Raw genomic sequence first — 14,120 nt, forward strand, 5'->3', positions numbered from 1 at the left:
AAGGGGTTGAGAGAGAGAGAGAGACAGGAGGGTCAGAGACTCTAAACTTACTCCCACTATACCACACCACACTGTCTGAAAGCGCTGTGGAAAGAGAGGGGGGACAGAGAGGAGGGTCAGAGATACAGACACAGTATGGAGACTTAGAGGAAGTGGGTGGCTAACCGCTAGCCTGGTCCCTGATCTGTTTGTGCAGTCTTCCCAACGCCGATGGTCATTGTCACCCGATGACAGACAGCACAAACAGATCAGGGACCAGGCTATCGTTGCCTGTCTGTGCATTATCAGTACTTCTCTAACAGATGTATATAGGGATGTAGAGGTTTTTATAAGACATGGGTCAAATCAAACTATTTAAAATCATGGAGCTTTCCTGTCCTGGATGTGTGAGTGCACATTTTAGTTGAAAAGACACAGGGACAGCTCACACTCACCGTCCGCTTGCTCCACTGGTACCATGTGAGAGGTGGCACTGCCCTGAACAATGGTGTCGCCCACCAGGTGGGCAAGATGGGTTATTGCCCGCACCAGCTCCGACAAACCTGGAGAACCAAGGGTCAAAGGTCAAACTAATATAAAGTCCAAATACAATCAACAGGATATGTTACTTTTATATCAAGTACTTGAAGGCTGTAATGCTGAAAAACACTGTATTTTAACAATAAAGAAGCACTTTACTATCAACTTCCACTGGCCACAAAGAGTGGCTGAATAATGAATCCCTCTCACATACTCAATTATATTCAAGTGGATTTATTTTCTTCTATTGGGAAGAAATCAAATAAGACAATATAAATCTAGATCTTTCATGTGGAAAAGAAACTGAAAAATGAACTTTTCTTGAAGTTGATACAGTTGAAGTTGGAAGTTTACCTACGCCTTAGCCAAATACATTTAAACTCAGTTTTTCACAATTCCTGACATTTAATCCTAGTAAACATTCCCTGTTTTAGGTCAGTTAGGATCACCACTTTATTTTAAGAATGTGAAATGTCAGAATAATAGTAGAGAGAATGATTTATTTCATCTTTTATTTCTTTCATCACATTTCCAGTGGGTCAGAAGTTTACATACACTCAATTCGTATTTGGTAGCATTGCCTTTAAATTGTTTAACTTGGGTCAAACGTTTCAGGTAGCCTTCCACAAGCTTCCCACAATAAGTTGGGTGAATTTTGGCCCATTCCTCCTGACAGAGCTGGTGTAACTGAGTCAGGTTTGTAGGCCTCCTTGCTCACACACGCTTTTTCAGTTCTGCCCACACATTTTCTATAGGATTGAGGTCAGGGCTTTGTGATGGCCACTCCAATACCTTGACTTTGTTGTCATTAAGCCCTTTTGCCACAACTTTGGAAGTATGCTTGGGGTCATTGTCCATTTGGAAGACCCATTTGCGACCAAGCTTTAACTTCCTGACTGATGTCTTGAGATGTTGCTTCAATATATCCACATCATTTTCCTTCCTCATAATGCCATCTATTTTGTGAAGTGCACCAGTCCCTCCTGCAGCAAAGCACCCCCACAGAATGATGCTGCCACCCCTGTGCTTCACGGTTGGGATGGTGTTCTTCGGCTTGCAAGCACCCCCTTTTTCTTCCAAACATAACGATGGTCATTATGGCCAAACAGTTCTATTTTTGTTTCATCAGACCAGAGGACATTTCTCCAAAACGTACAATCTTTGTCCCCATGTGCAGTTGCAAACCGTAGTCTGGCTTTTTTATGGTGGTTTTAGAGCAGTGGCTTCTTCCTTGCTGAGCGGCCTTTCAGGTTATGTCGATATGGGACCCGTTTTACTGTGGATATTGATACTTTTGTACCTGTTTCCTTCAGCATCTTCACAAGGTCCTTTGCTGTTCTGGGATTGATTTGCACTTTTCGCACCAAAGTACGTTCATCTCTAGGAGACAGAACGAGTCAACTTCCTGAGCGGTATGACAGCTGCGTGGTCCCATGGTGTTTATACTTCCGTACTATTGTTTGTACAGATGAACGTGGTACCTTCAGGCGTTTGGAAATTGCTCCCAAGGATAAACCAGACTTGTGGAGGTCTACTATTTTTTTCCTGAGGTCTTGGCTGATTTCTTTTGATTTTCCCCATGATGTGAAGCAAAGAGGCACTGAGTTTGAAGGTAGGCCTTGAAATACATCCACAGGTACACCTCCAATTGACTCAAATTATGTAAATTAGCCTATCAGAAGCTTCTAAAGCCATGACATCATTTTCTGGAATTTTCCAAGCTGTTTAAAGGCACAGTCAACTTAGTGTATGTAAACTTCTGACCCACTGGAATTGTGATACAGTGAATTATAAATGAAATAATTGTTGGAAAAATTATGTGTGTCGTGCACAAAGTAGATGTCCTAACCGACTTGCCAAAACTATAGTTTGTTAACAAGAAATTTGTGGAGTGGTTGAAAAACATGTTTTAATGACTCCAACCTAAGTGTATGTAAACTTCCGACTTCAACCGTATATATACACTACCAGTCAAAAGTTTGGACACACCTACTCATTCAAGGGTTTTTCTTAATTTTTTCTATAATAATAGTGAAGACATCAAAACTATTAAATAACACATATGGAATCATGTAGTAACCAAAAAAGTGTTAAACAAATCAAAATATATTTTATATTGGAGATTCTTCCAATAGCCACCCTTTGCCTTGATGACCGCTTTGCACACTCTTAGCATTCTCTCAACCAGCTTCATGAGGTAGTCACCTGGATTGCATTTCAATTAACAGGTGTGCCTTCTTAAAAGTTCATTTGTGGAATTTCTTTCCTTCTTAATGCGTTTGAGCCAATCAGTTGTGTTGTGACAAGGTAGGGGGGTATAAAGAAGATAGCCCTATTTGGTAAAAGACCAAGTCCATATTATGGCAAGAACAGCTCAAATAAGCAAAGAGAAACGACAGTCCATCATTACTTTAAGACATGAAGGTCAGTCACTATGGAACATTTAAAGACCTTTGAATGTTTCTTCAAGTGCAGTCGCATAAACCATCAAGCGCTATGATGAAACTGGCTCTCATGAGGACCGCCACAGGAATGGAAGACCCAGAGTTACCTCTGGTAAGTTCATTAGAGTTACCAGCCTCAGAAATTGCAGCCCAAATAACTGTTTCACAGAGTTCAAGTAACAGACACATCTCAACATCAACTGTTCAGAGGGGACTGTGTGAATCAGGCCTTCATGGTCGAATTTCTGCAAAGAAACCACTTCTAAAGGACACCAATAAAAAGAAGAGACCTGCTTGGCCAAGAAATACGAGCAATGGACATTAGACTGGTGAAAATGTGTCCTTTGGTCTGGAGTCTAAATTTTAAATTTTTGGTTCAAACCGCTGTGTCTTTGTGAGACGCGGTGTGGGTGAACGGAGGATCTCCGCATGTGTAGTTCCCACCGTAAAGCATGGTGGAGGAGGTGTGATGGTGTGGGGGTGCTTTTCTGGTGACACGGTCTGTGATTTATTTAGAATTCAAGGCACACTTAACCAGCATGGCTACCACAGTATTCTGCAGCGATACGCCATCCCATCTGGTTGGGCTTAGTGGGACTATCATTTGTTTTTCAACAGGACAATGACCCAACACACCTCCAGGCTGTATAAGGGCTATTTGACCAAGAAGTAGAGAGATGGAGTGCTGCATCAGATGATCTGGCCTCCACAATCCCCCGACCTCAACCCAATTGAGATGGTTTGGGATGAGTCGGACGACAGAGTGAAGGAAAAGTAGCCAACAAATGCTCAGCATATGTGGGAACTCCTTGAAGACTGTTGGAAAAGCATTCCAAGTGAAGCTGGTTGATAGAATGCCAAGAGTGTGCAAAGCTCTCATCAAGGCAAAGGGTGGCTACTTTGAAGAATCTCAAATATAAAATGTATTTTGATTTGTTGAACCCCCTTTTAGTTACTACATGATTCCATATGTAAATATATCAGGTGTCCTTCACGTTAATGTTGCCCAGTTAGTTCCTGTCAAACTGCACAGCGACCGTCGGTGAAAGTAACATTTTTGGCTGCCTTTTGACCTTGTCTACTACAGAAGAACAACGACGTCTTCAATAGATGCCTGAAAGTAGATTGTGTGTGTGTGTGATTGCACAAAGCTGACTAAGGGAGTAAGAGAGCAGTTCAGAGTCTGACCTGTGTTGTCTGCCAGGTAGCCGTCTCTGGCAGAGTGAAGTCTGTCCATACAGTCCAGAGAGGCCTGACACCTGGACGCCAGGTAGTCTACACACAAGGAGGGTACACAGTGAGGGGGAGGCATCTTTCACCATACAAACACACATACACACCATTATGCGGGGACATCATCCTACATCACACCCTGGAACACAAACACACATGCATGAGTAGATTGAGGCATCACACACACACCCAGCATGGGTTTCACAATGTGGCATCATCTCAGACAGTCGGACGGACAGACAGGAACAAAGCTGGAGTCATGTGTGCATAAGACAGAGGTTGGAGAGGGTTAGGGGCTGACCTGCAGAGCTGGTGCAGCTGATGTGTGCTGGGTCGTCAAGCTGGGCCAGTGAGTCTTGGACTATCCTCTCTGCCTCCTCCACAGCCCCCTGTAGGGTGGACCAGCGGGCTGCCACCAGCTGGCTCTCCAGGGCCTGCTCCCTGCTCTCCTATACATACAGGGTCAGTGAGAGAATCAGATATCACACACTCTCACTGAGAGGCTGACACACAGCCGCACACAAACACACACGGCTACCTCCCCTGAAACACACCTTCTCATTGAGTTGGTTCTGTAGGGCCTCGGCAGTCTTCACTCCGTTCTCCCTCTCACCGGCCAGGCTGCTCTGAACACGCTCTAGCTCCTCCCCCAGGCCTGCAAGCTCCTCCTCTTTCTTCGACAAGGATTCTGCTAGCTCCACCTTCTCCGATTCCACAGTCGAGAGCTGAGAACTGAGCTCCTCACTCGACTGAGATTGAGAGAGAGAGAGAGACGGAGAGAGAGAAAGTGAGTGAGGGGGGGATAGAAGAGAAAGGAGAAAGAGTGTGACACACATACACAGTATTTTAGGATCTTACATATCCCTGTGTTTCTCTGCTAAAATGAACGAAAAGGCTCACACACTATACGCTCTAATGCCACCTTTTAATAGTGACAATGCCACAAGTGCTATGAGATGTGGATATGACAACTGCCATTCCTCTACTCTCCCTCACCTGTTTGTGGGCACCCTCCTGAGCATGCCAACAAGAATGTGAACGAGAGACGGGAAGAAAGAGTTTGTGAAATGTGTGACAAAGTGACAGAGTATGTATGTGCGGACCGGAGGGAGTGGTTGTGAGAGAGAATGAGAAAAGAAGGGGGTGGTGAGAGAGATAAGTGAGTCGATTCAGAAATAGGGTTGACAGGAGTGGGAGAGTGGAGAGAGGGGTGGGAGATGGTGAGGAAGAATGGTAATTGGACCGTCATGGCCTAGTAGGACTACACACTGTCGGGATCACCCAGAGATCCAGGTCTGCACCGACGCTCCACACAACCCTCTCTCCACACACACACACACGGACGCACACACACGCACAGAACACACACACAAACACAGACAGAGATGGGTAGAAGAGTAACATGGAGTTGGGGAATGTAAAGATAGAAGACAGAGTAGAGACCATTTGAAGGTGTCAGGGGTCAGGGTGAGGTCAAGTGGGGTAGAGTGGAGAGGAGGAATGTACTGTTGGGTGAGTGTTTAGGGTGGAGAGGAGATGAGGAGTGTACGGTTGGGTAGAGGACGCAAGGGTGTTTTAGGCTAGAGAGTTGGCTACCTGTTGGGACGAGGCCATGGTGCTTTTCAGGGTGTCTAGCGCCGCCCTGCTGGAGATCAGCTCTCTCTGCAGCTCCTGCAGCTGCTCCACCTGTTCCTGCTCCTGAAGGAGGACGGGAGAGACAGAGAGAGGGAGAGAGAACAGAGAGACAGAGAGAGAACAGAGAGAGGGAGAGAGAGAGGGGGGAGGGCAAAAGAGAGAACGAGAGAGAGAGAGAAACAGAGACTCATGTTATTTGCTAGGTCTCCATCGCTCTACCTCAGTTTATTCTGGAGGGGTTTCTACCTCTCTAACACCCACATGTACAGCAAGGCATCTCAGTTACACAATGAAATGATCAGAGAGAGATGGAGAGAAAGTTGAAATGTACTGTAGTATGAAGAAGTGAAGTATATTACATTTGAAGTCATCTGTGTCCAAGAAAGCGAGAGAGGGGGAAAAGGGGAAGGGAGAGAAAACAGAAAGAGGGTGATACAGACTGTACACACACAGTATTTCAGGAGAGTGTGTATCCCTGTGGGAGTGTGTGTCTTGCCCTCACCCGGCTCTCTGTGGCCTCCTGGGCAGCCTTGACCTTCTCCTGCATCTCTCTCCTCACGCTGTCCACTTCGTCCCGAGCCGCCCGCGCCTCCGTCACCTGACGAGTCACCTCCGCATTCTAAAGCCAGAAACAGAAAAACAGGTGGAGGAAATGTGTGAGCATTGCTGGTAGTAGTGTATTCTCCAAAGAAATGTTATAGTACAGAATAGATAGCGGGTCCCTGTTCACACGCTACTCCTCCCCCCTCCCTTGGCCCAAACCCTCTGATGTTTGCAGATCTGTAAGGTGGAAGCAATATGGTGAAAGCTCTACCACTACACTACTCACACCCTTCAGATCTGCAAACATGGACGGGTTTGGGCCAAGGGGAAGGGAGCAAAATGGGACTGGCTGAGACGGGTCAGAGTTAGCCTGCACCATGAGTCTGAGGGGTGAGGTTCTTCCATCATAAGGGGTCTAGATGGGCCTACCTTCCTCAGCAGGTCAGCGTGACTCTGCACCAGCTCTGTGTACTTCTCCTTCAGCTTGGTGTAGCGCTGCTCGTTGGCCACCGCTTTCCCTGAGAGACACGGACAGACAGTGCTGTTACTATCAGAACAGTCACAGAGGGCTGAATCCCGACTTGAGATATGCACACATAATTCAAATGTTCGTGTAGGCATTGATATCAGTTTAAAGGTACAGTAAGTGAAGACATTTGAGTGACTCATGTAAATCTTGTGGCTTGGGATTGGTCAAGTAATTAGCACTGCCAGCTTCTACACATTATGCTTGTGTCTGCATGGGATCAAATCCCAGTCTCACCATTCTAACACAAGTTAACTAACAAAACACATGTCAAGTGGTATAGATGGGTACTGGAGTGTCGGATGGTAGTGGGTAACTGCTAGAAGGTGGAGTTGTGCAGATGTGCCAGGGCTGTCTCTGGACTCACTCTCGATCTCGGTGAGGCTTCGCTGCTCTTTCTCCGTGTCTTCTTTGACCCGGCGCAGGTCGTCAAGCTCCACCCTCAGGAACTCGCTCTCTCCCAATGCCTGCATTCTCAAGTGGCTCTGCTCTGCTAGCTCCGCCTCCAGCTCATTGACACGCCCCCGCAGCGCCTGGCACAGACGCCCACTCTGAGAGAGAGAGGCAGAGCGAGAGAGAGATGGAAAGAGAGAGAGGAGGGAGAGAGTGTTATGGTTCAACAGTGTGTAAACACACTGCCTCAGAAGTTTAGGCATTATGGAGAATTGCCTCTGTAGTGGCTCAAGTGCCTCATTAAACCTCCTCCCCCCTCCTCACCTCCAATCTGAAGGACTCCAGTTCCTCCCTGAGGGCCTGGATCTCCCGTGTCAGCTGCTCGATCAGGCGGTCCCTAATGGAAACAGCACAGGACAAGGTCGTGTTCATTAGGCACCAAATGGAGGAAAACAGGCCGAAACAGGGAAATAAGTACCTGGACGTGGCCAATGATAAAAGTATATTTTTGGTTTTCCATTGCAAAACATTTTTGGTACGGTGTGCCCAGGTCATACCTCAGCTGCAGGGCTTTCAATCCCTCTGTGTACCTCTATTGGAGGTCAGTTTGGTCTGAATTGTGTGACAATCTATACAGACCAAGGATATCCTACAAATCATCCAGAGTGTAGCAGTTTGGTTCTGGTGTCTTACTTGTCATCCTTGCGCATCCCGTTCTGACTGTTGAAATTGAAGGGGTCCGTGGCGGCGGATGTGCCAAAGAGGTCGTCAAACCTGGGCTCTACCACAGCAGCCTAGTCGGAACAAACACAGCAAGACAGACAGACAGTCAGCCAGTCAGTCTATAGGCTTTAGGTTTCATTAGGTTCAGTTGACAGACACAGAGACAGCACAATTAAGACAGAGCACAGGAAGGGTACCGTTTGTAACATGCCATATTTTGTGAAAAAAATGCATTCCATGCCACAGGAATGGGATATGTGTGAGTCAGCTAGTGCAGGAAATTCATCTTTTACACACAATAAGGTGTTACAAACGGCGCCCCATAAGAAAGCAGTAATGGGACATGTTCAGATGGGCTACCGGCTGGACGGGGATGTCGGTGTCCACTAGGTCCTCTGTCACCAGGTCCACCATGTGTTCCGTCTCGGGGGAGGACGACTCAGCTGGGATGACTACCACGGGACTGATGTGCTCCGACAACGCCGACGCCCGCAGGAAGTTAGGTGGGTTCTGACAGCAGATAGAGCAAGAGAGAAAAAGAGCACAATTAATCAAATTGTATTTGTATAGCACTTAACCCAAGTAGCTGAACAGCAACCTGGGCCCAAATTCCTCAAGAGCAAGCAAGGGCAACGGAGAAAATGGGAGACTACGTTCATGCGTGTGTGAATGATACAGTATTTACTTGATAATACACAGCACAGATCCTGTCTATTCTGCAGGCTAGTTCAGGAGGACTCTTACCTCGGGTAACTGTGGGATCTGAATGAGCCTCTTGAAGTACTGCAGGTTACTGGAGCGGTAGAACAGACTCTTCAGCCTGGCAGAGACAACAAACACACAGATTAAACACCTCACCTTCATCATCACACCTTCAGCACTGGAATTAGTTAGGTCAGGTGATGGAGCACTATGGGCCCTGGTCAAAACTAGTGCACTATATAGGGATTAGGGTGCCGTTTGGGACGCTACCCATGACTTGTGTGCGAACTCACTTCTTGAACTGCTCCTGGAAGCGGTCTCTGTGGCCCTGGAGTGTGTCAGCAGGAAGGCCTGCAACAGACAGACAAACAGATCAGAGTTCTGGAATGTGAGTGTATGTGAAACTACTGAGAATGTGTGTGTACTACAGTGTGTGTACTAAGGTTTTAGGCATTTCCTAACCCTATGATATGACCAAGACAATTATGTGAATTACGTTTCCTTGGAATAGCCACAGTTTATCTGGGAAGGCCACAGGAAAAACTGTTGGCCTTAGATTAGTAGCCAAGTATGAGGTATCCAGGCTGTCACTCTGCTATTTGTCCAGCAGGGGGCGTGTGTTGGACTCACAGGAATGCAGCTTGAAGAGCAGCTTGACGGTGTAGTCGTAGAGGTGGCTGCTGTCCAGGATGACCTGGATCAGGGGAGCCAGGCGACACTGGCCCGCCGCCGTCACCGACACAGACCGCGACATGTCCAAGGAGCTGAACACTGCAAGGGAAGAGACACACATCAGTGATCATCTCTCTCACACGCGCACACACACACACACACGACTATCATACACAAAAAAAGAAACACACAGTGTGTACGTGCGTATGTGCACGCAGGTGGTTAGGAACCGCTGTTCTAGATAATCAACCAATGAGCATGTACTCCAACAGTGTCTCTCTTTCTTCCTCTCTCATTACAGCTCTCTTTCAGTCCATCCCTCCCACTCTGATGCCAGTCCCTACAGACCCCAACACAGAGGTGTGGTTTCCTGTGCAGCCAAACCCAGACACACACACACACAGTCAGGCCTCTCAGCTCCTGGGTGACGTGATGCTTTAGCCTGCAAAGCATCCCTCCTGATGGGAGGCAAAGGGTCTGTGTGTGTGAGAAGGAGACAGGGTAGAAATGAGTCCTACTGATAGTGTTCAAATGGAGGAAGAAGGGCAATCATGTTGAGATAGATGGAAGATGGAATATGTGTTTTACTTTGTGAAGAGCTAATAGTGGCAGGGAGACAGGAGAGTACTGTATAGCTCTGTTGTAATGTCCATACTAGTATACTACTTAGAATGAAGCAATGTATTGGGCACACATTCTAAGTGGTATGCTAGTGTGGATATTGGGACGTAGCCTATGAAGCCAAAACCAGGGTCATGTTCATTAGGCACCAAACGGAAGAGAATGGACAAAAACAGAAAGGGACTACCTGGACTTGTCTAATAAGAAACGCTCATTTTTGTTTTCTGTTGCAAAACGTTTTCCGTTGTGTGCACGGATGAACATGACCCTGACATTTAAAAGCTAGAATCTGGTTGTGTGTGAACGTTGAGGGCCATGTTATGTCACAACACCTTTAGATAAGCGCAGTTGCAGAGTAGAGACAGAGAGAGACAGAGAGAGACAGAGACAGAGACAGAGACAGAGACAGAGACAGAGAGAGAGAGAGAGAGAGAGAGAGAGAGAGAGAGAGACAGAGAGAGAGAGAGAGACAGAGAGACAGAGAGAGAGAGAGAGAGAGAGAGAGAGAGAGAGAGAGAGAGAGAGAGAGAGAGAGAGAGAGACAGGAATAGCTTACCACCCAGGAAGAGGTTGAGCTCACACTCCAGGTAGTCGAACATCTCCACTGTCAACTGGAAGCTGTAGTGAGAGGACACACCCACCCACACACACAGAGTGGTTGGATTGGAGGGTTCACAGCATGTACAAAGTGGAGGAGTAGCCTACACATCACACATACAGAGGCTGTAAGACCCATGTAGCAATGAACCCGAGTTGGTTTGTATACATATAACAAGAGTCATATGCTCTATATAGAGATGATCTAATAGAAGGCAATAACAAAAACATTATGCATTTTCTTGTCATTTTCAATACTTGTAATCATAATCAACGGGAACATTGGGGATATATTAGAACATGTATCATTATAGATCCAGCCCGCTGTGATTCGGTGGGAACAACAAAGGCAAGCGACACTCACAAGTTGTTGACGTCGTTCTCTCCTGCCTCGTCAAGCTGCCTGTTTGACATCTGAAGGTTGCCGGGGAAACGGGGATTCTGGGGGAAGAGAGAAGAACGAGTCATATCAGAAATGGGGCTGAATCTCAATTATACTTCCTTGATTCATCTCTCCTTGCCTCCTTCTCAAAACGCATCGGAGGAGAAGGAGACGAGGAGAGAGGACATGAGGAATCAAGGAAATACAATTGAAATTTACCCTAGGTTTTTCCACCAGTAGGCATCTCCATTTAAATCAGGAACAGAGCAACACCAAGTCTGCTGCCTGCAGTATTTCACTAAGCTTAGCCATCTATGAACTACTGATTCCTAAAAGGCCATTAGTTTTAGAGAAGTGTGTCTGTGTGAGGAATATCCCTAGAGAAGGGTATATGAGAGAGAGAGAGAGAGAGAGAGAGAGAGAGAGAGAGCGAGAGAGCGAGAGAGCGAGAGAGAGAGAGAGAGACTGGTCTGCCTGTTGGTCATACAGGCTGGCCACTACTCACTTTGACGTGGAACTCCATCTTGGTGATAAGCAGTTTGAGGTAGATGCTGCACAACTTCCCATAGCCTTCACTCAGGTGACCCTGAGGGCAGAGGGGAAAGGGGAACAGATGGAGTGAGACGCCTGAGAGAGAGATCACATCAAAGTGAGCTAGACATGGACTTCTCCAGAGGCTTGGGAGATTTCCAAAGGAGTCGCTAGTTGCTGACGTTGCAGAAGGAATTTTCTAATTAAATCAAATGGATCTGCTTCTGCAAAGTCTTGCACTGTATGAGTGCAGGCCTATGTGTGTGTGCATGGTATGTATGTTTGTGTGTTAGTGGTGCGCAGGTCAGCTCTTTGTTCACCTGCACCCGCTCGCGATTGCTAACCCATCCGCAACGCCCGACTATATGTGATAAAGTGAAAATCTGAGCCCCACACCAGACCCTAACCCGCTAATATAGAAAATACATTGTAGGCTACAGTCAGAGACGGCGTTTAAAAAAAATGGACAGGGGGTGCAGGATTTATTTAGCCTGATTTAGATATGTTTCTGCTTATAATTTTTTGAATCTATAATTAAATACATGCAGCTTCTCTTCTTTCATTATATGTTGCCCTGGAAGACTAAATAAACTCTTGCTCACCAGAATAATGTCATAAATCGATAGAATCAATGTTTAATCTAGTTGACATCGGTAAAGTTCTCCATGTCATCTCTGCTTCTTTCGCGGAGCAAAGACGTTCAGGGACCGGGGAGAAAATGCAATAACTAAAAAAAAAGACAATTTTCTGTGCATCAGTTTGACCGGTTGTAAGGAAATAGAAAGCTGTGAATACAACCCAACATGTTTCTGATTCGATTTCAGTTCGGCTCAGATGCATATTTTATGTGGTTGAAATACTAAATCAGCTTTTATGATGCTGATCAGAATCACCTTTATTTGCCAAGTATATTTACACATACTCAGAATTTTACTTGGCGATATGGTGCTGCTAGTGAAAGACCACATTTAGAGACAGACAGCTGAGTTTAAACAAAGTTTACATACATTATATTCATATACTATAGACATTATAGACAACTTTATATGAAGACATATACCGTCTGTAGAGGTGCTAACTGCACATTCGCATTCTTTGAAGATACTGAAATAAATCAATCTTGTTCCTGACTCAAAATGTTGCCTACATTTGGTGTATCATGTTACTGTAAGTAATGCTTAATTCTGCAGGAGTTAATATTAAGGCTGTGAGATGTTATAGACCTACAGTCAGTGTCCAGATTTCAGTTTCTATTGATCCCATCTGAACAGCAGTTCCCTTGACATGCCATAGGCCTATTTGAAGGTCTAAGGCACGCATACAGTTAGGCCCTAAAGCTTAGGCTTGCTTAAGCACGAATGCCAGATAGCCTAACATAATGAAAGAAAAACTTAAATGTAGCCTATAGATATAAATTGCCCAAGAATGATACATTGATGGAATTTTAAGGTGTTGTTTCTCTATATTCAACCCGACCGCCACCCAGCCGCCCTTCAGTCACACATTTTACATTTACATTTTAGTCATTTAGCAGACGCTCTTATCCAGAGCGACTTACAGTTAGTGAGTGCATACATTTTTCATACTGGTCCCCCGTGGGAAACGAACATATTGAATTACCCTAAACCCGCCCACCCGCAGATATAACCACGGGGACTGCGGGTTATGAGTCAACCCACGCATCACTAGTGTGTGTGTGTATGAAATATATATATATATATATATATATATATATATATATATATATATATATATATATATATATATATATATATATATATGTTTGAGTGTCAAAGTGAATAGCCAGCTATGAGGTCAATTGCTTCTATCTCACTTCCCTTTCATTGGGCCCTCAGTGTGATGTCACTACAGGAAGGAAGCAGTACTGGTCATCAATGTCACTCTCCACAAGTCCTAGTATATGTTGTACCATCAGAAAATACAAAGAGAGACCCAACTAAGTGTACTTCTAGGAAAAGGTTACTAGTCCCTACTACTCCCCTCTCATCCTGCTCACTGAATGCATGGGCAGTAAACGGTTAGGCTTTTCCACTGTACTGTTGCAACCAAGAGGCAACTCTTTTGTTGAAACATGGTTATTTCAAGTAAAAATAACAGTCCTAAATCAATCATTCAACTGGATGGAAACATTTGTTTCAGTCCACAGTCAGCCCCCCCCCCAAAAAAAAAGAGTGTAAAGCTATAGTCTATACACAGTAGCACCATTAGGATACCATAACATGTGTGTTGTTTAGTCTGACTCAGGTTTAGCAGAACCACATTGCTGTGTGACTGTCACCTATTAGAATATCTGTCTCACCGATGGCGATGGCAACACTAACTGACAGCAGACCGGCATGGACACACCACACTGATAATAATGATGACATGGTGATGATCATGACTTTACCCCCCAGTCACTGTATATGACATGTGTTCTAAATCACATCATATTCCCTATATTAGGGCTGTCCCCAACTTAAAAAAATATTGGTCCAAAGTAGTCTGTTTTTTCGACCAATTGATTGGTCGACATTTTTAAAAGGTGTATTTTTCAATATATAGACACACCCTATGTGTTTTAATAAAATAAATTATA

The 14,120-nt window shown here is 45.3% G+C and overlaps 1 protein-coding gene and 1 non-coding gene across 5 annotated transcripts in view; both read right to left on the reverse strand.

Annotated features, from left to right (window-relative positions):
* Positions 1-14,120, reverse strand: part of LOC121564486 (huntingtin-interacting protein 1) — a 42,332-nt gene that overhangs the window by 8,586 nt on the left and 19,626 nt on the right. For 3 of the 4 annotated variants that reach the window (XM_041875787.2, XM_041875795.2, XM_041875801.2), the window contains exons 5-22: positions 11,496-11,576; positions 10,973-11,049; positions 10,568-10,629; positions 9,349-9,489; positions 9,012-9,069; positions 8,761-8,836; positions 8,377-8,526; positions 7,987-8,087; positions 7,618-7,690; positions 7,268-7,451; positions 6,804-6,892; positions 6,334-6,450; positions 6,191-6,202; positions 5,793-5,894; positions 4,751-4,945; positions 4,498-4,645; positions 4,152-4,238; positions 435-542 (exon numbers count right to left, since the gene is read on the reverse strand). In XM_041875787.2, the coding sequence (XP_041731721.1) occupies positions 435-542; positions 4,152-4,238; positions 4,498-4,645; positions 4,751-4,945; positions 5,793-5,894; positions 6,191-6,202; positions 6,334-6,450; positions 6,804-6,892; positions 7,268-7,451; positions 7,618-7,690; positions 7,987-8,087; positions 8,377-8,526; positions 8,761-8,836; positions 9,012-9,069; positions 9,349-9,489; positions 10,568-10,629; positions 10,973-11,049; positions 11,496-11,576 (1,861 nt within the window). The remainder of the gene's footprint in view (positions 1-434; positions 543-4,151; positions 4,239-4,497; positions 4,646-4,750; positions 4,946-5,792; positions 5,895-6,190; positions 6,203-6,333; positions 6,451-6,803; positions 6,893-7,267; positions 7,452-7,617; positions 7,691-7,986; positions 8,088-8,376; positions 8,527-8,760; positions 8,837-9,011; positions 9,070-9,348; positions 9,490-10,567; positions 10,630-10,972; positions 11,050-11,495; positions 11,577-14,120) is intronic. The other variant, XM_041875793.2, reaches the window with a different exon arrangement.
* On the reverse strand, positions 3,946-4,081 carry LOC121567221. The gene has a single exon (XR_006001072.1). It is a non-coding gene; the product is annotated as a small nucleolar RNA SNORA16B/SNORA16A family (small nucleolar RNA).

The sequence above is a fragment of the Coregonus clupeaformis genome, chromosome 5 (genome assembly GCF_020615455.1).
Source record: "Coregonus clupeaformis isolate EN_2021a chromosome 5, ASM2061545v1, whole genome shotgun sequence".
NCBI lineage: Eukaryota > Metazoa > Chordata > Actinopteri > Salmoniformes > Salmonidae > Coregonus > Coregonus clupeaformis.